The following is a 27,106-nucleotide window of genomic DNA, read 5'->3' on the forward strand; positions in this document are numbered from 1 at the left end:
ACGGCACCGGCCGGAGGGCCTCCTCCCTGAAGCCGGGAGGCTCGCTGGATGAGGATAAGCCAAAAATCACGACATGGGAAGCTGGCTGGAACGTCACCAACGCCATTCAGGTACACTGTGATCACTTTCATCCTGCATGCAGTAACACCATGTGCTGCATGGATCAGGCCTGCCACTGGACAAAAAGTCACCTTGAAGATTTTCATGTTTTAAGATTTAAGATTTCTGCAGGGAGAGAGAGGGTCTCTGTGGATGCGCATTATTTCACACATGCAACCCAAGATAAAGGCAATGGGTTAAATAACGAATACAATTATATTGAGCTTTTAAATGTATTTTTAAAAAATGTTAGGGCTAATTGTTATTAGGCTATAATTAAATGCAGGTTTCAATTTAACGTGTAGTACCTAATTCCTGGTTTGTGGTTGAATTGAAGCCAGTGGGTCTTAAAATGTATTTATTCAAATCTTTTTATCAGTGGCCTGCAGGCTGGGCCTGTTTGACTGTGATAGCCCTGAGGCTGAATGGCACCCACGTGCTTATCAGTATCCTCATCAAATTGAAGTTGTAATCAAATGAATTTAAAATTTCGTTTTCAAATTGTCTTTTTAATGCCTTAACTCGATTCAGCGCACCCGCAAACTAAAGGCCTGTTTTCAAGGGCGAGACGAAAGAGAAACTAATTGCGTGATGCAGAGGCTGGAAGTGAATCAGCTGTGATAAATCACACGTTTCTGCGTTGCGCTGTTAAATTAATGCGTACAATATCACGCTTTTGTTACTGTTATTATGTAAGATGTGAGCAGTGTGAGCAGTGTGAGCCGGCCATTGCATGCCTGGGCTGGCTCGGCCTGTCACTGCGATGTGGGCCTCGGCCATTACCACTCAACTGCGCCTCTCTGTCCGCAGGGCATGTTCGTCCTCGGCCTGCCGTACGCCATCCTCCACGGCGGCTACCTCGGCCTCTTCCTCATTATCTTCGCGGCCGTGGTGTGCTGCTACACCGGCAAAATCCTCATCGCGTGTCTGTACGAGGAGAACGAGGACGGCATCAAAGTGCGCGTGAGGGACTCCTACGTGGACATCGCCAATGCCTGCTGCGCGCCCCGCTTCCCGGCGCTGGGAGGGCACGTTGTGAACGTGGCTCAGATTATCGAGCTGGTCATGACGTGTATCCTTTACGTTGTGGTCAGCGGCAACCTGATGTACAACAGTTTCCCGGGGTTTCCCGTCTCCCAGAAAGCTTGGTCCGTGGTGGCCACGGTGGCGCTGCTGCCCTGCGCGTTCCTGAAGAACCTGAAGGCCGTGTCCAAGTTCAGCCTGCTCTGCACCGTGGCGCACATCATCATCAACGTCCTCGTGGTCGCCTACTGCCTCTCCAGGGCGCGCGATTGGGCCTGGGAGAAGGTCAAGTTTTACATCGACGTGAAGAAATTCCCCATTTCAATCGGCATCATCGTGTTCAGCTACACCTCCCAGATCTTCCTCCCCTCCCTGGAGGGGAACATGCAGAAGCCCAGCGAGTTTCACTGCATGATGGAGTGGAGTCACATCGCAGCCTGCGTCCTCAAGGGCCTCTTCGCCCTGGTGGCCTACTTGACTTGGGCAGACGCCACCAAAGAGGTCATCACGGATAACCTGCCTTCAACCATCCGGGCTGTGGTGAACCTCTTCCTCGTCGCCAAGGCGCTGCTATCTTACCCTCTGCCGTTCTTTGCTGCAGTTGAGGTTCTGGAGAAATCCTTTTTCCAGGATGGCGGGAGAGCCATCTTCCCTGACTGCTACGGCCCCACTGGGCAGTTGAAATCTTGGGGTCTGGGTCTTCGAATTATCCTGGTAGTCTTCACCTTGCTCATGGCCGTCTTTGTTCCCCATTTCGCACTCCTTATGGGTTTAACTGGGAGCCTCACCGGCGCTGGTCTGTGCTTCCTCTTGCCAAGCCTCTTCCACCTGAAGCTCCAGTGGAGGAATCTCCTGTGGCACCACGTCTTCTTCGACGTTGCCATTTTTGTTATTGGAGGCATATGCGCCATATCTGGCTTCATTCACTCGATTGAAGGGCTCATAGAGGCGTTCAGGTACAATCTCCACGACTGAGAGAGCTTCAGAGATGACCTTTACTGAATGGTGATGTCCTAAAAATGCCGCACTCGGGCAGGTTGTCATGACGCAGACCTTATCAAAACATCATGTTGACCACTTGAGAAAGAAGCTCATGAGGAGGATTATTTGTGTGAAATGTACATCTTTTTATTTTGCCTTCGTGATAATGTGCAATAATAAACTCTACTATCATAGTGTAAAGTAGTTTACTCATTCCAGAAAACATGTTTTATGAACCGGACAGAGGAACGCAACCTCCGCATGAAATGGGGTGATGAATATGCGGACTTTAACAAGCCTGTCCAGGTATCAGTCTTCATGCAAAGTTGTCAAAGATCCAGTGAAAATGTCCGCTATGGGTCTAACTGTGAGTGTGTACGTGTTTATATCTGGGGAATGAAATATGTGAAAAACAATGGAGTGAATATGTTATTATTGGTTTTTGAGCTGCTAGATATATCATTAATCCCACTTCAGAAAAAAAAAGACCTAAGGCATCCATCAGATCAGATGGTGCTCTTTGGATAATAATAAACCATGAATAACGTATGTGTAGTTGTTTAAGCAGAATTATTTTTCAGTTTGTTTCCGTTTTTGTGTTTTATTTTCCATCTTATGCCTATAGTAGTCCTCGTTGGCTCGTTTGTTTTCTTGGTGTTTCAAGTGTCATTCTGGATGAAGTGAATTCAAAGTGCAAGCAAGTGGGTCCTAATTGTGTTATATGAAAAATGTCTGTCTGATAATATTCTCTTCCTATTGAACTTGTTAATTGTGATTTAATGGAACTAATCATGGTGTGTGAGACAGAGTATTTGTTGAATTAAGAGATAAATAAATCAAATATTTTATTGCTGGTGATTCTAATCTTTCCTTGAAATGTAGCCAGGGATGACTGAGAAGCCTTGCTGAGTTGGCTTTCACTTTTGTTTTTATTGAAAGAGAACGAAGAGAAAAGCTTCCTTTTTTAAAAAGGTTTAAAGGTTAATTTAGCTTCCCCTTTCTTAAAACAACAATGTGAGCATTTAAAAACACGACTGGGTTGCAGCTGCAATGTTCAACTGAAGCCAAGTCAATTTTATGACATATATATATATATATATATATTATAATATTTATATATTCTATTATCACGAATCACACATTTGGCTCAAGGGGGTTAATGTTGTGTTACATGGCACCATACAGCTACATTTACCAATTTAAATAATTGAGGCCCTAAAAACAGCTTGTAGCAGACTGTGTGAAAACCTGGCACTGTAGACATCATGGATGTTACTGTAGTCAGACTGGCACCTTCAAGTAGTGGTGGGCGGATCGATCCAAAATATCGGTATATCGATCCGACGTTGGTATTGATATTGATCGATACCAGCGTAATGGGATCGATACTTTAGTTATTGTCCTGTCTGCGCTGCTGCAGAGGCGGCCTGTCTGTCTGTCTCTGTGTCAGTGCCGCTGTTTTTCAGAATCAGAATCAGAATCAGAATTTGTTTATTGCCAAGTAGGTTTTTATGCCTACGAGGAATGTGACCTGGTGCAGTTGGTGCATAAAAATATATACATATACAAATACAAATATACAAATATACAATTATTCAAATTTAAATCACACAGAAATCACACAGAAAAATAAAGTACTTTCAAAAAATAAATAGATAAAGATAAGAAGAGAAAGAGAAAGCTGAGCAGAAGAACGTGGGTGCATTAATGTAATGCATACTGTATATACAGGGTGGGTATAAGAGTCAATGACAGTGGGTAATCCGGGCCTTGTTAAGGAGGCCAGCTGCCGACGGGAAGAAACTGTTTTTATGGCGAGACGTTTTAGTCCTGATGGACCGCAGCCTCCTGCCAGAGGGAAGTATCTCAAAGAGATTGTGACCGGGGTGGGAGGGGTCAGCCACAATCTTACCTGCACGCTTCCTGGTCCTAGAGGCGTACAGGTCCTGGAGGGATGGCAGATTGCAGCCGATCACCTTCTCAGCTGATCGAATGATACGCTGCAGTCTGCCCTTGTCCTTGGCAGTGGCAGCAGCGTACCAGATGATGATGGAGGATGGACTCGATGATGGCAGTGTAGAAGTGCACCATCATCGTCTTTGGCAGGTTGAACTTCTTCAGCTGCCGCAGGAAGTACATCCTCTGCTGGGCTTTCTTAGAGTGGGAGCTGATGTTCAGCTCCCACTTGAGGTCCTGGGTGATGATGGTACCCAGAAAGCGGAAGGACTCCACAGAGTCAACTGGGGAGTCACACAGGATGATGGGGGCGGGTGGGGCTGGGTTCTTCCTAAAGTCTACAACCATCTCCACTGTTTTCAGAGCGTTTAGCTCCAGGTTGTTCTGGCTGCACCAGGTCACCAGATGGTCAATCTCCCATCTGTAGGCGGACTGAGGGAGGCCCAATGAGGGAGGTGTCATCCGCGAACTGCAGGAGCCTGACGGACTGGTGACTGGAGGTGCAGCTGTTAGTATACAGGGAGAAGAGCAGAGGAGAAAGAACGCTGATGGTCTGGGAGTCAGAGACATTTTTCCCCAGCTTCACGTGCTGTTTCCTGTCAGACAGGAAGTCTGTGATCCACCTGCAGGTGGAGTCAGGCACAGTGAGCTGGGAGAGCTTGTCCTGTAGCAGAGCAGACGCTCTTGTCACAGCGCGGAGCACAGCGCCCCCCAGCGCTCCTCCTGCAGAGGAGCGCTGTAGGTATCGGCGATGCTGACTGGTATCGGATCGATACCAAATCTTGCGGTATCGCCGACCACTACCTTCAAGCCAGTTCACTGTTGCATTCAGGAAAAACAAACAAACAGGATTGGATTACAGTTGATTTTTTGAGCCTATAGATCTCACACCACTGTATTTGAATAAAAATAGAGATTGGTGCTTGTCTAAAATGTAAGGTAATGCAGAGTGTGAAAGAACAGACAAAACATCATTTTCACTTCCTCTTAAATGTTAGTTGACCTTGACAGGCATTTATTTTAAGAAAGAGGATGTTTCTGTTGAATTTCTGATAAGATTAACTTAATTTATTTGTATAACACAATGGTTTTGTTCAGAATGTATGGGAGCAGTGGGGGTATTACTCTCTCTCACACACACACACACACACACACACACACACACACGCACACACACACACACACTAAACCAGTGCAGAAGTCTGTCAGGAGTTATTGTCAGTAAGTTTCACTTCTCAGCGATACAGGAAGCAAAAGCTGCAGTTGATAGTTCAACGACGGAGGAACAGCGAGGACGTGTGCTCAGATGTACATCAGAAGTCAGGAGCTGACTTTCAACTTGGCAAAAACTTCATCCTGCAGTAACTGAGGTATGCTACACAGTATCATTAAACACATTCATTGTGAGTTACATGTTTCATTTTGGAGTTGATGTTTCAGTAAAGCTGTTGCTTACACCACAGGGGACCCAGGGAAATGTTTCCATCTGTGATAGTAGTGCTCCTGCTCATCTCTTTAACCTGTGGGGAAAATCCTGCAGTACAAGTCATTCTGACCAACAAAGGACTTCAGTACGGTAAGGCCATGTGAGGTGGTGTTATTCACTCAATAACTGCATCATAAAGGACCTCAATAAAATTGTACTGTATGATAAGTACAGTACATTTACAACTATTTAATGAAACCATGTGTGTGCTGTTTGTCTCAGGAAAGAATGTAGGTGCAGGATGGATTCAGGACAAGTTGGAACTTATCACTCTCCCTGATATCAGTGGTGGAGTTGACATCGTCATTGGCACCATATACTACACACTAACAGGGTAGGATGACATGTGGCATTATTGAATAAAGAGTTGTCTATTCGGTTCCAAAGTAGTTCTCAAGTTCATATTCTAGGTCAAGATATATGTATATATATATATATAGTGTAAAAACCATTAGCATAGAATGTGCTTGATTTATTTCATTAGACCTACTTACATTACCCAGATCTGTGTGCTCACGCCTGTCTTTGTTCTCCCCATGTGCTAGCATCACCATAACAAAGTGTGACTTCCCAGAGCCGTCTGTTGAGTTCTATGAGGACACCACAGGATTCAAGACATCCATCGCAGGCCTCAGTGTCGCACTAACCGGCGGGTGGAGGACAAACTTTGGCGCAATGTGAGTTCTCCTTAATGTCTGCTCTACGTGTAATCTACTTGATCCTAAAGCCAGTAACCCCACAGCTTTTCAGTCAGGCCTTGCATTAATATAGATATAAAAGTGTTTGGAAAGAGTGATTACATATTAAATCTTGTAATTTAAATACATAAGTTTCACACTTTAGTTTGAAATGTTGAAAGAGAAATGTAGAAACGTGAAGACTTAATGAGGAAGTGATATTAATGTTTTTAGTTTATCTGAGGTCAGTTAGAAAAGGAGGAGCGTCTTCAAAGGTATCATGCCAATGTCTCCTGAGCTGTATTGTTTAAACTCCCTGTACTGTTGTGTGGAACACCATTGGCTATCTTACAGGGATGAGAAATTACCTGTTCACTCATGCTACATCACCCTGGCTTTTTAAATGTCTTTAACGTACAAAATAAAACTGTACATGAACTGTATTAAAACCTGACTCTAGTAGAGTCTGTTAGACTAGTTGGCTGATATTAGAGAATCATCAGTGGTTTATTACCTCCAACAAGAATTGATAAACATGCATCTTAAAAATTATTCAGAGGAGTGGCACAAAATATGTGTGCACATCCACACTGCAGTGATTTTGTTGACTTCCTGTTTTTTATCCAACCTGACTGTAAGGTTAAAGGTCTACAGTATGCACTGCACTGAGTTGTTTTAACATGCAGTTTACATCAAAGTACACAGAATGAAAATAAATAAATAATATAAATAAATAAATAAATAGAGCTCTTTATATTCTTTAATTGGCAATCAAAAATATTTCTGATAGATTATTCGGTCACTATATGGCTTTAGAGGTGTATGTTGCATAAAATAATGTTCACCAACACTAACGTACACTGACTGTTTGTATTTTCAGACATGACAGGGGATCATTCGACATGGCTATATTTAATGTGGATGTGACCTCTGTGGTGGAGCTGGGGAAAGATCCTGACGGGCATCTGTCTATCACCAGTGTCAGCTGTGACGCTCAAGTTGGAGATGTGGACATAGAGTTCCATGGTGGAGCCAGGTACAGTACAACAGAGGTAGAGAGAGAGATAAAACCAGCAATACAGATGTCAAGATATAAACCCCTGCATTTTTATTTGTCAATAGTTGGATCTTCCAGCCTTTTGTGAAGCACTTTAAGGGGCGTATCAGTGGTGAAATAGAGGAGAGAGTGAGTGTTTCTCTATATCTTTGTTACATATGTTAGTGGGAGTCTATACTGTATGATGATCAGATAATGCTCAGGTGAAACCTACTGTGAAGATTTTCAGTGGTGAGCACTGCAGAACATTTGCCTTGTTGTTTCTTCCGTAGATCTGCCCTAATGTGAGGGAATCCATTGTAAACTTGGAGTACCACCTACAGGCCGCAAATGGTATTGCAGCAGGCTACATCTTCATAAACACTCTAATTACAAAGCAAAATGTACACATTAAAATCAGCAACTCAGGCCAAAAGTAGTTTTACTTTAAGCCAAAAATAAAAACAAATACAAATAAAAATTAAATCTATAAATAGATAATTCACTCTACAAATGATTTCTATTCGGTTCAGTTTCCTTTGATGTGAATGAAGACATTACCTTTGACCTCCCTCTCACCGGCTTACCTGTTATTGATGCTTCAAGTCTGAATCTAGGTCTTAAGGTAAGCAAACACAAATAGAAGTACGTCCATGTAATACATTTTTATGTTGTGGAAGTCCCCCGTCTTTGGCCCCATCATTTCAGACAGTTGTTTCACTTCTTTGAAAAAAAATGATATAAACACACACCTATTGGTATCTGTCCGGCATGCTCTGGTAACCACAATTTATGATGAGGGCCAAAACATGTTAAAAGAAACAATATTGACAAAATCATGATCAACAGCTGATCATTTGCTTATCTTTATTTAAAGGGAGAGTTCTACAGTACCAAAACTCATGAAGAGCCTCCCTTTGAGGCCCAGTCGTTCACTATGCCTGAGCAGCCGGGATACATGTTGTCAATGGGCCTGTCTGAATTCACTCTGAACTCTGCCTCCTATGGATACTTCTCAGCTGGACTGCTTCAGACGAGCATCAATGATAGCATGGTAAGTGCGCCTGAATGGAAAAATACATAGAAGAATGGAGAAAGCAGAGAAGGCAAGACAATTTAAGTGTGGTTAAGGGTTTCGAATAGTCTGTCCATTTATGCACTGCTATTGATCTCTTTCTGCCCCTAAATAATGTCTGTGGTTAAGAAATGTTGTTCCATCATCTCAGATACCGCCAGGCTCTCCTATGCACCTAAATACCAGCTCAATGGGGCGTTTCATTCCTCAGGTAAGTTTATTTGTCTCACTGTCACATTTGGTGTTATTACTGGTAACTCACTGTATATTTATTCTTTATTTACTGTCACACAGACTTTATTAGGAACAAGAAAACTGGAACTCTTCACCTAAATTATTGATACCCTTAAAACATGTTTACGTACAATACAAGCCATGCACAGTAAAATCAACTAGTATCATATAATAATTATATAATGTAATAATCATATATAGTATCTATATAAATACACTCAGTCATTGAAAAACTACTACACTAGGTCTTTGAAAATATGTAAATCTGTCATTCAAAACCAAGAGTAGTGTCATTAAAACAATTAGACTGACAAAAGGCACCATAACAATATCATGTTAGGCACAAGGACAAAAACATTTACAACTGTGGGCCCTTTTTTCAGTCAGACAGCAGCACAATTGGACATCATAATCAAGTTATTACTCACACATTATGGCACTACATAGGTTTTCTACTTTAGTGCAGGATCCTCTTCACATTCTACATCACAGTTTTATGCACCATATTCCTAAATAACACCATAACAGTTTCATACTGTTATTTGTTTTAATACAATCAGTGTAATTAATACAACACACATTTCTAGAAAAAATAGATTGATTGCAGGCATAAGTCCAAAACCTTCAGTGTATTGCATCTCCCCCTGCCTTGACTGTCTTTTCTCCTGAATGGCTCTGCACCACAAGGATTCAGCTCTTGGCTTACCAACTTTGCTGAAAAAGAAAACCATTTCCCTAATAAACAAACATTTATAAATGTTTAACAGACATGAGAACTTCACAATGCTTCACAAGATATTTCTGGACAGTGGCAGTAGTTTTATAGGTCAATTTAAGTTTCATTGAAGTGTGAAAAGCTGACATAATTCTTCTTACTACTACTTTTGGGTGCAGGGAAGATCCTTACCATGGTTGTGTTATTAATTAAATTGCAAAACTTTTTTAAAAAAAAGCTACTTGTGCTTACAATAAAAGGTGTTGTTCTCTGGAAACCACCTTCTATCTGCAAAAAACCTGATTAAGATTAGCAACTTTGACACATTATCTCTTGGGCAATTTTAAATAGAAAACCAATTATTTCTAATGATTTTACGAACATCTAACATGTTATAATTAGACATACGTGCTATGGGGTAACATATGACGGTCTCTCTAATTTCATCATCTCCCAGTTAAGGTGTTCCACAGGACAGAATTTGGGAGTTATGTCAACTCTGTCCAAGATGAGGAATCAAAATATGTGCTTCTCATTAGATGCAGATAACTAAAAAAGCTTAAAAGGTTTGTCAAATAATTCATATTTAATCAAATCTAACTTTTTTCACCCTACTCAGATTAGGACATATGTAATAATAATGTATGTACTGATATTATTAAAACTTCTTTTTTAAAATGAATTAATAAACTGATGACTCATGATTCGTCGGACAGGTGTCTCGTTCTCACGTGGAAACTGAATTTTTCTGACAAGCAAATACACACGTAATATCCATAAGCATATAAAAACAAATTTTCTAGTTGCCATAGTTGACAACTTACCTGATGGATTGTTCTCTGAAATATGGAGGTGATTCCCTCTCTGACAAAGTACAGTGGAGTAAGTAACAAATATCTCTGTAGTTTGGCCTGTTCTATTTTCTGTAACACAAAAGTTGTGTGTGCTTTTCCTGCACTCATCAGTTACTCATTTTGTTTTTAATAAACAAGGCCACTGCACTGAAGTAGAAACTTGCCTTTGGCTGGTGTTTCTGGTGTAGACGCTGTCCTTTTGTTGAGCTGGTCAGGTTTTTGTTGTTACCCTTGCATCACCTTTGTCACCCTGCTGCCCAATACAAACTCTGCAACAGCAATAGTACACTTTCCTATCTACAGCGATCAGCAAGAAAAATTACGACCACTGACGGAGTAAATAATACTGATTATCTGGTTATCATGGCACCGGTCAGTGGGAGGGATATATCAGGTAGCAAGTGGACATTTTGTCTCTTAAAAACATTTGTGTATAGCTGCAGACAGAGATTCACCACAGGGCCAAATTTGTTGTCTTTCTCCTCTCACGCTTCTCCAGCTTGTCCTGCCCTTCTTCACTCTGTGAAAAAATCTTCAAATTAAATGTTTACTATCCACTTTCTGTCACTCTGCAGCTTCCCAAGATGTTTCCAGGTCTTCTGATGAATCTGCTGGTTTATGCCAGAGAGGCTCCACTGTTTTCATTCCACCCCGGTGCTGTTAAACTGGACTTCCAGGGTGCTGTAAAGGCCTTCGCCATCCAGCCAAATGGTACCCAGACCCCACTGTTCAAACTCAATGTTGTAAGTACTTTTGTTGTCTGGCTACTATGTGTTTGTGTCTTTTTCTCTTTCATATTTCTTTTTTTTTTTTGTATTGTGGATATTTTAGTACATTCACACCTTGAAATGCATAGTGTGGCGTCATATAAATCTTGTGTGCTCCATTTGACATTTTGATTGAAAGCATATAAATTATATTTTGTAGCAAAAAGAACAAATACATTGTGTGTTCTGGACAATGATTGATGACAATCATTGTTATGGTTCATGTAATCATTCAGTCCACAGTAGATAAACTAGTGCTAAAAGGATTCTTCAGTCCATCACATTAGTTAATGAAAAGGCAATTAATGTACTATTTTGCTAATTAATTCAAGTCTTTTATTAAGAAAATATATAGAAAAAATGTAGTTGTAATTTTAACCTCTGTCTTTCAGGACTCAACGTTCAGCGGTAAAGTGTGGATTGCTGATGACACACTGAAGGGCTCCATGGGAATGAACAAGTGAGCATCAACATGTACTAAAACACGCAGCTGAGCCTGAGTTCACAAACTCAAACTTAATGTAACGATACTGCTTCCTTTCAGTTTTACACTGACGCTGGCAGCAAGTGAAGTGGGAACCTTTAAGGTACATGACATAAAAACCACATCACAGTTTCTGGTAACCTTAAACAAACTGAGCAGAGTCAAACTGTAAAGCATTATGTTTCTATTTGCAGACCGACGCTATGGAAAGCTTTGCAAAGATGTTATCACCTGTAGTCATGGCAGCTGTGAATAGTAAGTCTTAACGTCTTTTTGTGTTCAGTTCACGCTTCCTGACTGTTTTCTACTTCAGTCATTAACTATCTATCTATTAACAATCCATGCTCTACTCCAATCATCACTATTTCTACAAAAATATATTAAATCCTTATTTTGTGTTTCCTGACTGCTTTGCTCAAGGAAATTCAACAGTGCAGGAAATATAGTTTGTTTTTACAACTGTGTTCGGCTGCCAGAAAAATAAAAAACAGACCAGTATCGTGTTATAACATTAGAAGTTAGTTATAATAAGATGTTTTTCTTGTTATAACAATATACTATTTATCTTGTTATCAAGTAAAGTGTTTTATATTATAACATTAAGTTATCACCTAATAACATGAAACATTTCATATTATAAGAAGATAAAGAAGAAAGGTTTCTTGTTATAACTTTGGATGTCTCAATAACGTGAATATATCTTGTTATAAACTTTTCACCTTATTACATGATACTGATTTGTTTTTCTTTTTCTGGTGTGGCAGCAATACATCTCCGTTATATTTTATTTTTTAACTCTTTGGACCTTTTTACTAGAAAAAAATAGCAACTAAATCCTTATTATGTTGAATATTAACCTATTTATCGTCATCACAGTAAACTAGAGCAACATATATGGATGAAAAGCATTTTTCCTTTAGAATACAAGTGCAGATCCAACATACTGGAGGGAAGCTAGATGAAAATAATGCATGTGTGCTGTACATCGTCCTTGTCCTGACATGTACTTCTTGTCTCAGAGAAACTGGGCATCGGTGTTGCTTTACCCAGAATGAAACAAGCACAGCTGATCAACACAGTTCTGAAGATAGAAGAGGTCAGTAAAACACTTTAATGTTGAGTTGATGTCTGGCTTTTAGAGAACATTTTAATTAAACATTAAAACAATTAAACATTTCTTTATTCCTCACAGGGATTTATAGCCATCTCTTCAGATGCTCAGGTGCTGCCAACAGACAGAGGCTTCAACTGACAGACAGACCAACCTGTTTAACTCTGGTACATTAAACATGGATGCTCTTCATCTAAGTTCACACAAACCAGACATATCTGTATCTGACACCACATGATAAAAGCACACGTGTGTTTAAAAGTGTTTGTATTCTGGACATTAAATCATTAAGCCTTGCCATGCAGTACATAATCAATATTTCTGTGCTCACAATTTACAATCAACAATCAAATTAACAGTGATTAAGCCTCCGGTTCAACTTTATAACTGCTTATAAAGTGGAAGTGTGCCTTAGATCTTTTTCACATTTGCTTTGACAATGTAAACATTTGTTTCCCATGCTAATAAAACCTATTTGTATGTTTTTAAGAATGCACTTACTGTCTTATTAATATAAACATGGTAGCTGAGTGAATGGGCTGGGGCATTTTACACACATATTTCCATGAAAACAGAAAAAGGGGATACAGTTGATGTTAAAGTCACTATGTGTGTGGTTTTTATGTAATTATTTTATCTTTTAAAGGTTTTGTTTGTGAAGAAATTAAACAATTTTGGTTTGTTACAAATGAGTGCCACTGTTGACATACCGGTACTACCACCAGAGGGCACCACATTTTTAAAAATGTCTACAAAAGAAATAAGGCACATTATGGTGGGGGTTAGGATGTTACCAACATAATGTGTCTGGATAATAATACATCAGGGGGACCTAATTTACATAATTTGAACTTTGAATATATTTTTTTATCTGGATCTTTCACTTAAGAACCAATTTAGTGGTATTAAGTTAATACAATATACATTTGTTTTATCTTCTATACAGTATGTGAAAGTCTCTAAATGTGAGTATTTAACTGCCATAAGCCAATTACAGCCTGCTTTTTGTAATTGCAAGTCAAAAGTTTGGAAGTAAAAATAGTAAAATAAACATCTAAGGCTCCACTCAGGAAATTCATCTGATCAATATTACAAATTGAACTTTTGTACAGAGGTTGATTAAAAAGGTCCACATGGTTCTTTGGTTTAGGGAGAATTTACCTTCAAAGAGTTCAAGTAGTAGACATTATACAAAAACACTTCACCACCATATTCATGAAACAATGACATCTCTTTATTTTGAAACATTTCAGTGTGTACTCTTTAGATTCTGTTATTATCTGTTATGTTCACATTCCTGGAATGTAAAACCACCAAAATATAAATATAAGCCTATTTACAGCCACTGTTCTAAAATGTTCCCCATAGAAAAAAATAAAAATAAATCACACTTCATTCATGAGAGGAGACACTGGATACTGACTGGCTGATCGGACAGTCGGGCAGCAGACTGAATGATCCTGAGCTGGACATGCATGATGAGCTACAACAACAGTTAGTGAACTACAAACTTTTTAAAAAGAAGCTCAGCTGAACTGGAAGCAGGTTTGAAAAATGACCGACATAACGTGGACCCATTGAGATCTAACAGACCGTGACAGTCGAGCAAGATTGCGACTGTGGAGCATCTCGGAAGACTTGTGATGCTGAGCTCCATTAACAGATACTGTAACACTAAAATAGTATACCACTAACCCTTCTGTTGTAAACGTTCATTTTCAGAACTGTCCTTATTAAAATTTGTAGAGAGAAGAAGACAAGAAAATTAAAGAACAAATAAGAGTTATAGGGTTACAGGGTTGCCTTCATCTCAGCGTGGTCTTCATGAAAGAAGCAAACGGAAACTGAACAGAGGTCAACTATGTAGCACCTGAGAGTCTGTGATGGGATAAGAAAGGAAAATAAGAGCTAGGAGCTTCTAAAATCGATCAATTTAACAGCCTTTGTGAATGTTCACCAATACAAATACACCATAAATAACACCATCAACAGTATGAAGTACGGAGTGGGTTTGATCATGACCATAAATAAAGCTTGAATGTGTTTTGGGGTATTAAAGTGGTGCAGTTATTTCAGTTTTCACATACTTAATGTTGGCACACTCAGTGATCCTGAACGTAACCCCGTAAAGCTCGTACCTCCTGTAACACTGGTGAACATTCACATCGTGGCGAATACCAACATGTTGCTTATTCTCAAACACTTCAAAGACTTCCTGCCACTGTAACTGTATTAAAAGTACACAAGATGAAAATAAGTTAGACATTCAAGTATCCACATTCATATACTTAACTTAACAGCACCTCATCAGTGTGAGAGAGAAAACACTAACACAGACAAGAGAGAGAAAGAGAGAGAAATAAGTTGTAGCCAGAAGACCAGAGTGAGAATAAAAGACCAGTCCACCATGCCGACATCTTAAGCAGACAGACCCTGCTTGTTTAAATGCTTTGAGACTTTCCACAAATAACAAGCCTGAGCTGGTTTTAATCCTGCACCTACAAATATTCTGGATCACACTCACTCACTCAGAAAACTGGTAGGGTTCCCTCTGATGGCACAAGACTTTGAAACTTAAATCGGCTGTATCAGACCTGGACTAGTATAATTTGCGAGTACACCTGCAAGCTTTCCTGTCTGGCCACTAACCCTGCACTCAGATGTGGCTGTCAGATGAGACTCTGCTTGCTCTGAGCTGCACTGGTCTTTACCACAAACAAAACTGTTCAGCCAGCAGCTCACTACAAATCCACCTCAACCCTCAAAATAAAAAATTATCAGCTTGCTCTGTATCTGACCTCATAGGACAGTGGGAATAAAAGCCTGGAGCTTCAATATTTCAGTTGCTTTCATTCGCTGTTACAGCCTCTTTGCATTGGTGGGTTTTGGCTTGGAGAGATTTTGGTCAGTTTTGTTGTACGAAACAAAACCAGAGAGTTAGTGAAAAGTGACTTCCTTCCAGTACTCAACTTGTTTATGAGGATTTGGAAACAAAAAAGACGACATTAGAGGGAGATGAAAAGTAAAAGATGAAGGGGAGAAAGACAGGAAATAGAAAATGAATGAGAGGCACAGTGTGAATTTTTTTTTTTTTTTTTTTTAAAGAGCTTAAACATCACAAGACAAAGTCCTATGAGCTTCAAGTGCAGTCCAATTCAACCCTGTTTGTTTTTTCAAACTGTCATCAGCTCTACACTCCCCGTCACTGTCCACAGTGGCGAGTATCAAACTCGTCCGCACAGACTGCTGAGGAGGGACGAACAGTGAGTTCTTGTGACGTTCACAGACAAACAAACATACGTAGGGCCAAAGGGTGGGGCTGTGGTTATTAGGCTGTGCTGGCAGGTGAGGTGAGAGGAAATGTCCGAGAGGTCCATCGGTTCATGATGGTCGAGAAAGCGGCGAGGAAGGCCGGGATCATTTGTCTGCAACAGCTGCCGCCAACGGAACACGTATTGTTCCACGAGCGGTCGCTGCAAACTCCTCGATTTCTGTGTTTAATCGTCTGATGACCCACTCCATTGCCTCCCGACCCTGAGACAGACAGAGGAAGAGTGTTACAAGACATAATGTGTAGTGTGTGTGTTTATTTGTTTCTTTATTTCTTTATTTATTAGTTAATGGAGATTGTAAGGGCGGCGTCACCTTGCCGGCGTTAGCAGAGATGGTCTTTGCCATGAGACCCTCGAGGTAGCTGCTCAGACTGATACCTTTCACACTAATCAGAGCCTCCTGTGTCAGCACCGTCCTGAACACACAATCATACAAATAAGAGGTCACAAATAGTGCTGAAACAAAGTTAAATCTGTTTTTGTTATCCTAAGTTTTTGCAAATTCAACTTCAACCGGAAAAACATAATGAACAATCAGTCTTAATAATAAAAATAATAATAATAAATAATATAATCAATACTGCAAGTGATGTTTATAAGAGTCATTTACTTTTCAGGATCCTGTGGATGTGGCTTGTACGTCAACTTCTCGTCTACAGATACCAGGTTAGTGAAGGAGATCTGGATGGACAAAATAAAGTAATGAATGTTACATACAATATTTACACTGTCAACAAACGTTTCTGTTCAACAGCCGCTGCAGAGAGAACAGTTGGGCAGAGTCAAAAAGCTCAGACGCTGATCCTCCTCTCTCTCAAATACCTTTCTTGTGGTGGAAAAACAGGTGTAACTGTTAATAATGTTTCTACATGTTATACCTGTCCTGTAACTCATGTCTACTGTTAGACAGGTGCATTACACAGACAGGTGAGCTTGCTTTAAACACAGCCAGACACCCTTGATTCTTAACATTTCTGACAATGACTCTCAGGGTGCCCCAGGGGACTGTTGTTCTGATAATCAGCTCAGAGCGACACTACTCAGCTCAGCTCACTTAGTATCACTGTCAAGTAACAGCAGTTCTTACACAAAGTGTACGTATTAACATATTACATCAGTACTACTTACATTTGTAGATTTCAGCTCAAAGGTCTTCTCTTTGGGGTCCACCACTGAGTGTTCCTGAACATAAGTGCACGTTCTTGTCACCCCAATGATCTGAAGGAAAAAGGACACAACTCAGGCTTAGTTTTAAAAAACAAAAGTCCTTATATTAGGCCGGCAATCACCACACTAGATTTCTGTCCAATTTGATGCCGACTTGTCTCCGACATCGTGCCAACATCAGTAACAATGAAATGCCCGGATCTCTCCTGATCAACATGTTGCATTATAGAACTTTTCATTGTTTATTTAATTGGAGAGCTTGATTTCATTAGCTGTAGTTTGCAATGTGAAGGTCTATTCGGTTGAGAGTAAGAGCCGATGGTCGAGGTTGAGACTGAATACATGCAGCTTATATTACAGATACTTCTCACTGCATCTATGATCCACAATATAAATATTACTTATTAAGCAGCAATTACTGAGTACAAGCTCATAGATTGATCTGATGACATTTAATTAATCCAGGATCAGATCTGATTGGATATAAGTGCTTTTGTGAAATTCTTGCAGCTCAAGTGTTTGTCTCATCATGTAACTTACAGACTTGGCCATGGCAGGAAGCCCCCACTCTGTGCTGAGCAGTCTGGTGCTGTGTAACCGTCCCTCTGTGTCCACGCTTCTGTCCAGAACATCTACACCAAACACACCGGGGTTCATGGGGTTGGGGTACTTCTGCATTGCTGCCTTGGTCACCGTCTCCCACGGATGGCTGTTAAAGGCAACATTAACATTAGAAACACAAATTTACCATTTAATATTCTGGCAAAGAACAGCAGATGAAAATGAGTCCATGTTTGCCAACTCTAAAACATTTACATTATAATAAATGTGGTCATTGTGCTTTCATCTGGTTTTTTTGTAACTAGATTTCTGAACCCACCAATAAAACAAAATGCATAGTTGATTGTCATTCAGTCCATTTTCACCACTGAGGTAGGTATGTTGGACAACAAAGTACTCTCAAGCTTGACATAAAGCTTTGCATAATGTCTCCTACTCTCTGTTTACCTCGTGTAAATACCACTTAAAACAGGACTGTCTAACTCAATATACAAAAACACTTCAATAACAATGAACTCAGAGCATAATGATGGAAATAATCACACTGTCCCTGCGTTAGAATTCATTTCTAACAAAGTTCAACGTAGTTCAAATAATATAATAACATTGTTAATATTAAACATTGGTGCGGAATCAAAATGGAGGAATAACCACAATACTGTCCGGACACAGCAGCAGGAGAAACGCCCCCTCCGCCCCACCGTGGAAATATCTAGAAACTACTGCAAATGGACAGAAATGTTGCGACCATTGTTACACACTTATCGCTGTCTTATTATGAGCAACAACACACAGAAACAGCCGCACTGTTGTATGTCTGATCTGTTATGTAACAATGTAACATCACGGTCCGGTCACTTACATAATGTCAGGTTCAGTCCCGTGATTAAGACAAGACACGTGAAAAACACACTCATACATTCACTTTCTATTAACTCGTGGCTACAATGTTGTAATAAAGCTTGAGACAATATAGTTTATTGTTTATTTACATGTTTAAAAAAATGAACCTCACGTCTGTTAGCCACAGTTAGCTTCACGGCTAGCAACAAAAAGCTAACCTTTGAGTTAACTCAGTTAGCTAAACCAGTTTAATGTGTAATAAGAACAACTCGTAGATATTTGTTAAGAAACCTCAACAGCGAACGTAAGTTACCTTTATTAAACGTTATAACTAACGTAACGAGACAAGAGGGTTAGGTAACTTGCCCGGAGGCTCTCTTTGTGTTAAGTTACCTAACTTATGTGCAACCTTGGCAGCTACGGAGGCCCGCAGCCGCCACCCGGACGGTGCGGGCGACACACACTGACGTATTACACCACCGGAAACCAGTTAACGTGACTTCACTGAGACACTCGTACAACAACATCATCACAGACAGGAACATACTCACTTGAAAATGTGCTCCGACGCCCAGATCTTCATTTTATTAGGCTCTTCTGTCAGGGCTCGAGAGCCGGCGACTAAATGACAGCGTGACCGAGGTGAGGAAGGAGGAGGAGGAGGGAGGAGGGAGGGAGGAGCAAGAGGAGGAGGAGGAGGAGCCCGTTAACGGAGCCTCGGCACTGAGACTCCTCCTGGTGGCGGAAACAGGCGCTGCACCCTGGTCTCCAGAACAACATCAATTATTTATTTATTTAATACATTTCTCATTTTATAAATAAGACTTAGTGGTGAAAGTATTGCTTTACGTCAGATCATTCATTCATTATACTTCATATTTATTTATATTTGACAGATGTTATTACTTGATAGACTTACTGTGTACCTTTATTACAATAACACAATATTACCTGTTGTGATTATTGTCATCATCGTGCAGTGGTATACATCGTATATAATCATATACCTGTCATATTATGTATTATTATTATTATTATTATTATTATTATATTAAGTCCTACCAGTGGAGCTACATTTTCCCTACAGTATAAACATTTAAATAATGTTATATTTCATCTTCAGTACTAGGTACTACAACTGCAGACTCTGTAATGGCTCTTGGTGGTTCCTTTAATGTATTAGTATAAACTTGTACATGCTATTTATATTTCCTTCCTATGTGGCTATAATACACAATGAATCAGCATTATTATTTCTTAACCAAATTCAAAATAAGTGTACCCAAGGAAGTAAATGTAAATGTAATGTAAGAGCAATATCGTAATGCAAAAATGGAACATCATACCAACAAGCCAAGCAGATAAATACTTTAAGAACATCACTATCACCAGTAAAACTATTCAAATCACTCCAAATTAAACACACTAAAAATACACAAAATAAATAATTTGTATGTACACTTCTCATTTTCATTTGACTTCTTTTTAATTAATTAAATGTTAAATGTGTGTGTGTGTGTGTGTGTGTGTGTGTGTGTGTGTGTGTGTGTGAAATAAAGAGAAAGGTGTTGTCTGGGGGCGGGACAAGCGACAGTTGAAGCTGTCAATCATAACCATGGACTGTTCTCATTGGGTAGAGGGGAGACCAGCGTATCCTTAATGACGTCATCACGCACATATCCGAACTGTCCTTGAAGCCACAACAGAGGCACGATGGTCGCGTACTGGAGACAGGCAGGCTTAAGGTACAAATACACCTTTATTTAGACTCACAGTGATCACGTTGTGGTCAGCTTTTATCACGTTATTTTAATAAGGTCTAGTTATCATAACTGAATGCTTTCACAAAGCCGTTGTTATTATTTCGTACATTAAGTCCTTCAGAGAGCTACATTGCTAGCATGCTAGCTTCTGTTAGCTCTTCCATCCATGCGTTTGTCTCGCGGCGATAATGTTTGCTAATAACCTTTCAACATGCGTCTCTTTCTGTTACTGCAACGGATACATGATTTGTTATTGAATGAGCAGAAGTTGTGTTTGTATCTTCCTGACTGATCACTGTCAGTATTGGTTGCCCTTTAGCATGCGGCTAACAACTGTGTCCTCTCTGCAGCTACATCCGCTTCTCCGCTATCTGCGCCAGCGCAGTGCGAGCTGCGTTGAAGCCGCAGTTCAAAACCGAGGCACTGAAGGCCGCAGAAACCAGCGTCAAAGTCCTCAAACCTAAAACAGCATGTAAGTTCATTGTATATCATAAATGACCAGCACTGTTGAAACGGGTCATTTCTGCACTCCCATTCATCCACAGCCCCTCAGTCTGCTATTGTAAGGACAGGCAGCGGTGACATTGACTGGTGTCAGAGAGCAGACTGTCACTAACAGTCACTAACAGTGGAGGAACACTTACATTTAGATATACTACACTGTTAACCATGTTCCATTACAAATAAACGTCTTGCATCCTAAATCGCATACAAGTGGGAATAATTATACAGTATCATATTTTATTATGGACAGTGAACCCTTCAGTGTGATATATTGTTAGACTGTTTGGTTGTTGCTGAAACATTTAAGCAATATTCTAATGTACCTAGTCAAGGTGGTATAATTTGCATTATTTTTATATATATATTTATATATATATATATATATATATATATATATATATTTATATATATATATATATATATATATATATATATATAAATGTATACTGTACATTGAGTAAAATCTATTGCAGTGCTTCACATTTACACTTAGTTTTCTGCAGACCAAACATGCACAACATGTTTTTGTATGCACAAGCTTACCATGTAAAGAAACTAGTAATTAGTAGATTGGAGGTTTTGGTTTGAATGAAATCTTTGGTGCATGGTTACCTGTCCCTGGTCTGCCTGAAAAGGTCATTCATTCAGTGTATTTGGTTAAAATTATTCTAAATAAAGATCTTTTTAATACCGTGTAAACTGATGCACAACACTCGACTTACCGTGTGTATAATATCAATCATTAAGCATCCTCTGAAGATTTTCTGAACCTAATGAATGGCACACTGCTTACAACCATGTTTGCACTCCTGTGTAACATTTGACATCTTTTTTGTTAAATTCATTTTAGGAGCTTTGCTTTCTTAGTGGGCTAAACCTACACCTGCACTCACAGATATAATTCCTTTTGTTCTTTGGAAGGATTTTTTTCAGTAATATTTTGGTCTTTATGCTCTCCTTTTCTCCAGGATGTGAGACCAGCATGTAGATAGTTTTTCCTTGACTTGTGGGTTCCTCTCACTCTCCTGTCCTGCACACGGTGGAAAAGAGGCGAAATGGATGACATCAAGATGAGCAAGAGACCAGGGACCTGAATGAAATTGCTGTTTTTTCCCTGTCATTTGTAATTAAAATTGTAGTAAAGATGGTTATCGGAAATACATTTTGTTTCCTTGTATTCTTGCCTTGATGGTGAATATAGTGTTTACAGCGCAGCAGAATGAGACACTAAAACATTTTCTTATGTAACAACAATTTTTATTTTGGTATAAATGAATCAGTGCAGTAGCCTACATACTCGCATACAGAAACATGGTATTTACAGAGGTATGTTTGTGTGTGTTGATTAATGAGTGTATCAATAGTTTGTTGAAATTTCAGGGAGTAGGATGTGTGTACTGTACATCAGTAAAAACCTGAATCTAAAATCATTAGAAATCCATGCATTGCCCAGTGGGCTGAAAATCAAACTTTAGCAACTGGCAGGCACTTTATTTAACTGCAGTTCAGATTAATTTCTCAACTACTGTAACATTGTTGAGATTCTCTATTTAGTCCTTTTAAAGAAATACATTTGCATTTTTCTAGGAACAACAGTACAAGTGTCAGTAAACATTAATGATCTCTTTGAAACTATTATCAAACCAGGAAGTGTTTATTGTCAGTGTGAATACTTTTAATGGTATCAGGAAAACCATACAAGTTTTCTGCTTGCCCTTTCAATCAAGGTCAAAGGTCGGAGAGGGACTTCAGCAGGGTTCTTGATCACAGCTGGATTATTAATCAGTTCCCCCCGCAGCTCCATTTGCCACTCATCCAACTGCACACGTGTTAAAAAAGAAACTTAAATCTACTGAACCAAATTTTATTTGCTCTGATACATCCATTTGCAGTGATGGAGTTCAGTGTGTACAAGGGTGGCGCTTCACCCCTGACCTCCAGTACGGACAGATGGTATCCAACCGATCCCTAGCTGTCTTTCTTCTCTCTGGTCATCTTGATCATGGTCTCCGGCGATCGGTAGAGGAAGATGAGTTTCTCAAACAGCGTCTCCTCCAGCTCCATTTCTCCCGTCTCCCGGACCACGAAAATGTCTGTGCAGAGCTTTAGGACGCGGTCCACACACGGCAGCTCCTCGAACATGATGGACCTGGAGATCCCGTTGAAGAACTCCCTGACGAACTTCCCGATGACCAGCACCACTGACATGTACAGGCCGACAATGCTGTGGTGAAAAGTACGAGAAGAGAACATTTTTTAAATGCTTAAAAAGGTCAAAGTGAGACATTAACTTTCAGTTATAGGAGGGTTTAAAAACAGACTTCCCGCTTTGTTACCTACCCGTGTCCAGCCAGAAAACCCAGACTGGAGGGGCTGACTTTATCACTGAACACCACTATCTCTATGTTGCCACACTTGTTGTTGGAGGAGGCGACAACTGGGGAGCACTCCTCCACCACCCACCACTGGTCTGCCTCTCCGTCTGACTGCTGAACCTGCTGAAGTTTGATGGACATGGGTCTGAAGAAAGAGAGGTCTGGGCGGTCCGAGTGATCTGAGGGAATACATGCCGGGGGTTGAATTAAACTGCATGTTTTAAACAAGTACAAGGCAGCTGATGGAGCCCAGAAAGCTCAGTGCTGCAAAACAAAATGAGGTCTGATAGAATATCCCCCATAGACCCCCCCCCCCGAAAAAAAAAACCCAAATAGAAAGAGAACACGTCCATTGCATATTAAGGGTACAATGCAGTTACAATTTATAAAAGAAAAATCTTTAATGTACGATAAACTGTAACTAACCTACTTTCATCCTGGTTGCCATTTTGGACTCTGGTCCTTTGGGACCCCTGATGAACTTTGGCAGCAGAGAATTAATGATCCTACAGGACAGAATAACACAGTTTAACCCTTTTTGAGCTCAAGTCAGGCTGGAGAAAATACTTGCTTGTTGAGAAACAGTTGATAACATACAGTATTTCAACTCATTATGTCATGCTTAATAAAGTATTTTAGCCATCACTGGCATGTTTGTTTGCATTAACAGCGCGAGTAAATAAAGAAAGCGCTTTTCAACACCCGAAGAAGACAAACAGTAAACATTAGACCTAGTTTTGAACAACTGGTTGTGTCTGACTCACACAGGTTTGCTGCTGTTGCCTTTGAGCATGTGGACTATCCCTTCCCTCAAGGCCTTGTCCTCATACTTCACAGTGTGTTCTCCCACCGTCTCTGCATTCATTGATATGGACGCATTCCTGAGGAGGGCAGGAGACGAGAGTTCAGTTAGTTCAATGCAGTTTGTGTCTGATATGTAAAAGAACAAAGGGCCCACAAATTAACCAAAATACAAAGCAGAAAAGCAAACATAAAAGTACAATCACACACTGACCTGAGCAGTGTCCAGCGTAAGGTTATGTATATATGAGAGGAGTTGCTGAGCTCCAGTATCATGGCCTCCCGACTGGCCGGACTGATGCTCCACAGCAGACTGGCGTCACTCTTGATCTTAGCAACAACAATGTCGTCCACCATGTAGTTCATTATGAACTGCATAGCAGACTGGGAGAGGCAGAGTGAAGGGGATCAGATTTCTGCAGTTATTTCAACAAACGTCACCACAGTGTTCAGAAATGAATTCAATCCTCATTGTGTTCTTGAGTTCCACAAGTCATTTTTTGAATAATATACAGGACAGTAGATAGATAAACAGTTAGATTACGTATTATCACATTTCTGGTGGTGGCTGGTTTTGTATTTGAAATGAATAAAATGTCTTACTGGATGGGTCGCGTAGACTTTGGTGAGTCGGTTGAATCTAGTTTCTGTGTATGGAACCAGGTTCTGCTCCTGGGCGCTCATGGTGAACAGAGGCTGTGGAAATACAATCAGACACACTCAGGAGTTAAACATATCTGCACACTGAAGATGGACAATAACCAATGCCTAAACTGCACAGTTAAAGGTCAGTTAATAACATTACCGCTTGTGTAAACTTAAAGGGGTTCTAGCAGTGTGGTTCTAGGGATGACGGTCTTTTTCTTGGTCGGTCCGCTCCTTTGGTCCAGACTGAATTATCTTGACAACTATTGGATGGATTGCTATGCAGTTTTGATGAGCCATTCCCCAGCAGATGAATCCTACGGACTTTGATGATCCTCTGATTTTTCCTCCAGCACCACCAACCGGTTTGTGTTTTTGAGTAAAAATGTTTGAACTATTGGATGGATTATCATGAAAAGGAATTAAGTCCACACACTCCTTTAATCCATCAGCCTCAGCTGTACTTTGTATTTAGAGTTAATTGGCAAATGTTAGCATGCTAACATGCTAAACTAAAATGGTGACCAACATTAAACTTGCTAAATATTAGCATTGTTAGCACGTTGATGTAAGCATTGAGCTCAAAGCACCACTGTGCCTCAGTACAGCCTTAGGGAGCTGCTAGCATGGCTGTAGACTCCTAGGGTTGTTTAGGGAGGAGGAGGAGGGCAAAAGAAAAAGTGGTTGTTGTGTTAAATGATGAAGATGTCTAATATTGGTGACTTTTATCCAGCAGACACCACAACTGAATTTCTTACTGTTGCACTTCAAGCCATAAGTGACTTTGCTGTTTCACCTTTTACAAACAAGAATCCTTCTATAAATATTAGCTCTCAGCCAACTTCAGTACTTTAGAATATACAAACACTAAAAGTTGAAAGTTAGCTGTTAGTTACTGTTTACTCATTTCCATGCTGACCTCATATCCTGCGATGCTGAGCTGGATGGAGACGTCAACCGGCCGATTGGTCACTCCGGCTGCTGACTGGACCAGAGACATGAAGAGGAGTGGGAACCAGATGATGCTGATGAGAGCGAAGATGATGAATCCTCCCATCCCATATTTGACCACCTTCTTCTTCTTCTGCCCCGGAGGGTGGGGGTATTTCTGGAAGAATTACAAATAAATGACTGTAGTTCTCACTAATCATTATTCAGTCTATTCTTTATCATCTATTATCTAATATTATTTCTATTTATTTATCTACTATTTTCTTTATCGATTCTTTGACTTTTTCATTAGCCTATAAAATCTAAATTAAAAAAAAGACAAATGTTCTTTACAACTTACAAGTTGTAACCCTGCAGATACAAATATTAAGGCCATTTTAAAGCACAAGGCAGATGTACTCAGTGCACCTTTAATATTTAAATTGAAGTTTGAGTGTGTGGTATTGTAGTGATAGCAGTCTATACATAAGGATGATGGTGATAATGAAATGTAGCGGGCGGTATGTGTACCACATGCTCTCAATTACTTTCTCTGACTCCCGCCAGCACTTGAGGACAAATATGTTTGCATAGATGTCTTCAACACAAATCCAACTGGAGAGAGACAGAGTGGTGTCGGTCCAAACCCAATCCATCACCGCCCTCAACTCTGTGAGGAAGGGAACCATTCGAAACCTGGAGGAGGAGACGAGAGGAGAAATAGGGAATTTGTATAGTTCATATTGTAAAATGCATTATAGGGCTGTTATTGCTAAACAAAAAACTGATTCCAAATACTCTCAACTCTATAAAATCTTTACAGTGTAGAAAATGTGTTGTATTCAATGGAGCAATGGTCAGTCGCTGCATGCTGTTAATGGAGATATTTGTATTTATTAAAGCCAGTAACCGTTCTTACCCTTGGAAGAGGAAGAGGTTCAGGTAGTTGAAGTTCTTTGTGAGGAAGTTACCCAGGATTCGGTTAGGGTAGCCACATTTGATCTGGTAGGCAGACAGGCCGAAGTAGATACACTTTACAAAGTACCAGAGCTGAGCTACAGGGTTATTGTTGAACCTCCTGTGGAGCAAAAAAGATACATTGAGCCTCCCAGGGGACATTCTGGACATAACAGCACTTTATAGACCTCCAACTCCTGTGGACTCTCTGCTTCATGTGCACTTTATGAATGTTTTTTATGAACTTTGGCAGTTGATGCACTTGATGTACTGTTGAACAATTTCAATAAAGTTTATTTAAAAAAGGAGACATCAATGAAAATATCTAAACTCAGATTCATTTTTGATTTTGTGTGCCTTTTATTCCCTCATAATTTTTGATTAAAAAATTTAAATGCTACAAATAGACACTTGGGATTAGTAGGTATGGGTTAGTTTTTGCAAATTAATTTTTTCCAAACAGTCTGGATCAATAGAATAATAAGTTCAGTTGACGACCTCTCTGTGACTCCAGGGAGGATGAAGAACATCCAGAAGTGTATGCCGAACACTAGCACCACCTGGAAAACACACTTTCCCATCAGGGACTTCTTCAGGTAGAGGGCCCGGTCCACTATCATGGTGCCGAACTGCATGAGAAGCATTACCAAGAAGGCCTCGGGAACCTGGTCCTCCGACAGAGACTCTGTAATGTCGGCCGCTGCAGAGTATTTCTACAGAGAGACAAAGA

The 27,106-nt window shown here is 40.1% G+C and overlaps 5 protein-coding genes across 5 annotated transcripts in view; 3 read left to right on the forward strand and 2 right to left on the reverse strand.

Moving 5' to 3' along the window:
- LOC127377139 (vesicular inhibitory amino acid transporter-like) overlaps window positions 1-2,961 on the forward strand; it is a 3,754-nt gene extending 793 nt beyond the window's left edge. Inside the window, exons 1-2 of the mRNA XM_051424794.1 lie at window positions 1-110; window positions 910-2,961. The exon at window positions 1-110 is cut by the window's left edge and continues 793 nt beyond it. Coding sequence (XP_051280754.1) covers window positions 1-110; window positions 910-2,097 — 1,298 coding nt within the window. The 3' untranslated portion in view covers window positions 2,098-2,961. The remainder of the gene's footprint in view (window positions 111-909) is intronic.
- Window positions 2,962-5,279: 2,318 nt separating this feature from the next.
- bpifcl (BPI fold containing family C, like) lies at window positions 5,280-12,990 on the forward strand. The gene is made up of 16 exons (XM_051424795.1): window positions 5,280-5,429; window positions 5,523-5,635; window positions 5,768-5,879; window positions 6,091-6,222; window positions 7,103-7,258; window positions 7,345-7,408; window positions 7,552-7,612; window positions 7,792-7,883; window positions 8,136-8,312; window positions 8,485-8,544; window positions 10,712-10,879; window positions 11,296-11,363; window positions 11,448-11,490; window positions 11,582-11,642; window positions 12,407-12,483; window positions 12,580-12,990. The coding sequence occupies exons 2-16, from the start codon at window positions 5,536-5,538 to the stop codon at window positions 12,637-12,639; spliced, it is 1,431 nt and encodes a 476-aa protein (XP_051280755.1). The 5' UTR covers window positions 5,280-5,429; window positions 5,523-5,535; the 3' UTR covers window positions 12,640-12,990.
- Window positions 12,991-13,710: 720 nt separating this feature from the next.
- On the reverse strand, window positions 13,711-19,071 carry LOC127377141 (PRELI domain containing protein 3B). Its single transcript, XM_051424796.1, has 6 exons — window positions 18,953-19,071; window positions 17,538-17,706; window positions 16,959-17,048; window positions 16,441-16,511; window positions 16,144-16,246; window positions 13,711-16,032 (listed from the first exon to the last, which is right to left on the reverse strand). Exons 1-6 carry the CDS (start codon window positions 18,982-18,984, stop codon window positions 15,916-15,918), a joined length of 582 nt encoding a protein of 193 aa, XP_051280756.1. The 5' UTR covers window positions 18,985-19,071; the 3' UTR covers window positions 13,711-15,915.
- A 967-nt stretch (window positions 19,072-20,038) lies between these two features.
- atp5f1e (ATP synthase F1 subunit epsilon) lies at window positions 20,039-21,830 on the forward strand. The gene is made up of 3 exons (XM_051425773.1): window positions 20,039-20,146; window positions 20,515-20,636; window positions 21,637-21,830. Coding segments are annotated over exons 1-3 (156 nt in total). The 5' UTR covers window positions 20,039-20,114; the 3' UTR covers window positions 21,639-21,830.
- A 342-nt stretch (window positions 21,831-22,172) lies between these two features.
- Window positions 22,173-27,106, reverse strand: part of si:dkey-11f4.7 (piezo-type mechanosensitive ion channel component 2) — a 31,652-nt gene continuing 26,718 nt past the window's right edge. Inside the window, exons 47-56 of the mRNA XM_051425774.1 lie at window positions 26,875-27,089; window positions 26,339-26,497; window positions 25,968-26,115; window positions 25,409-25,597; window positions 24,448-24,540; window positions 24,059-24,228; window positions 23,808-23,924; window positions 23,470-23,549; window positions 23,009-23,222; window positions 22,173-22,892 (exon numbers count right to left, since the gene is read on the reverse strand). Coding sequence (XP_051281734.1) covers window positions 22,637-22,892; window positions 23,009-23,222; window positions 23,470-23,549; window positions 23,808-23,924; window positions 24,059-24,228; window positions 24,448-24,540; window positions 25,409-25,597; window positions 25,968-26,115; window positions 26,339-26,497; window positions 26,875-27,089 — 1,641 coding nt within the window. The 3' untranslated portion in view covers window positions 22,173-22,636. The remainder of the gene's footprint in view (window positions 22,893-23,008; window positions 23,223-23,469; window positions 23,550-23,807; window positions 23,925-24,058; window positions 24,229-24,447; window positions 24,541-25,408; window positions 25,598-25,967; window positions 26,116-26,338; window positions 26,498-26,874; window positions 27,090-27,106) is intronic.

The sequence above is a fragment of the Dicentrarchus labrax genome, unplaced genomic scaffold (assembly GCF_905237075.1).
Source record: "Dicentrarchus labrax unplaced genomic scaffold, dlabrax2021, whole genome shotgun sequence".
NCBI classification, from domain to species: domain Eukaryota; kingdom Metazoa; phylum Chordata; class Actinopteri; family Moronidae; genus Dicentrarchus; species Dicentrarchus labrax.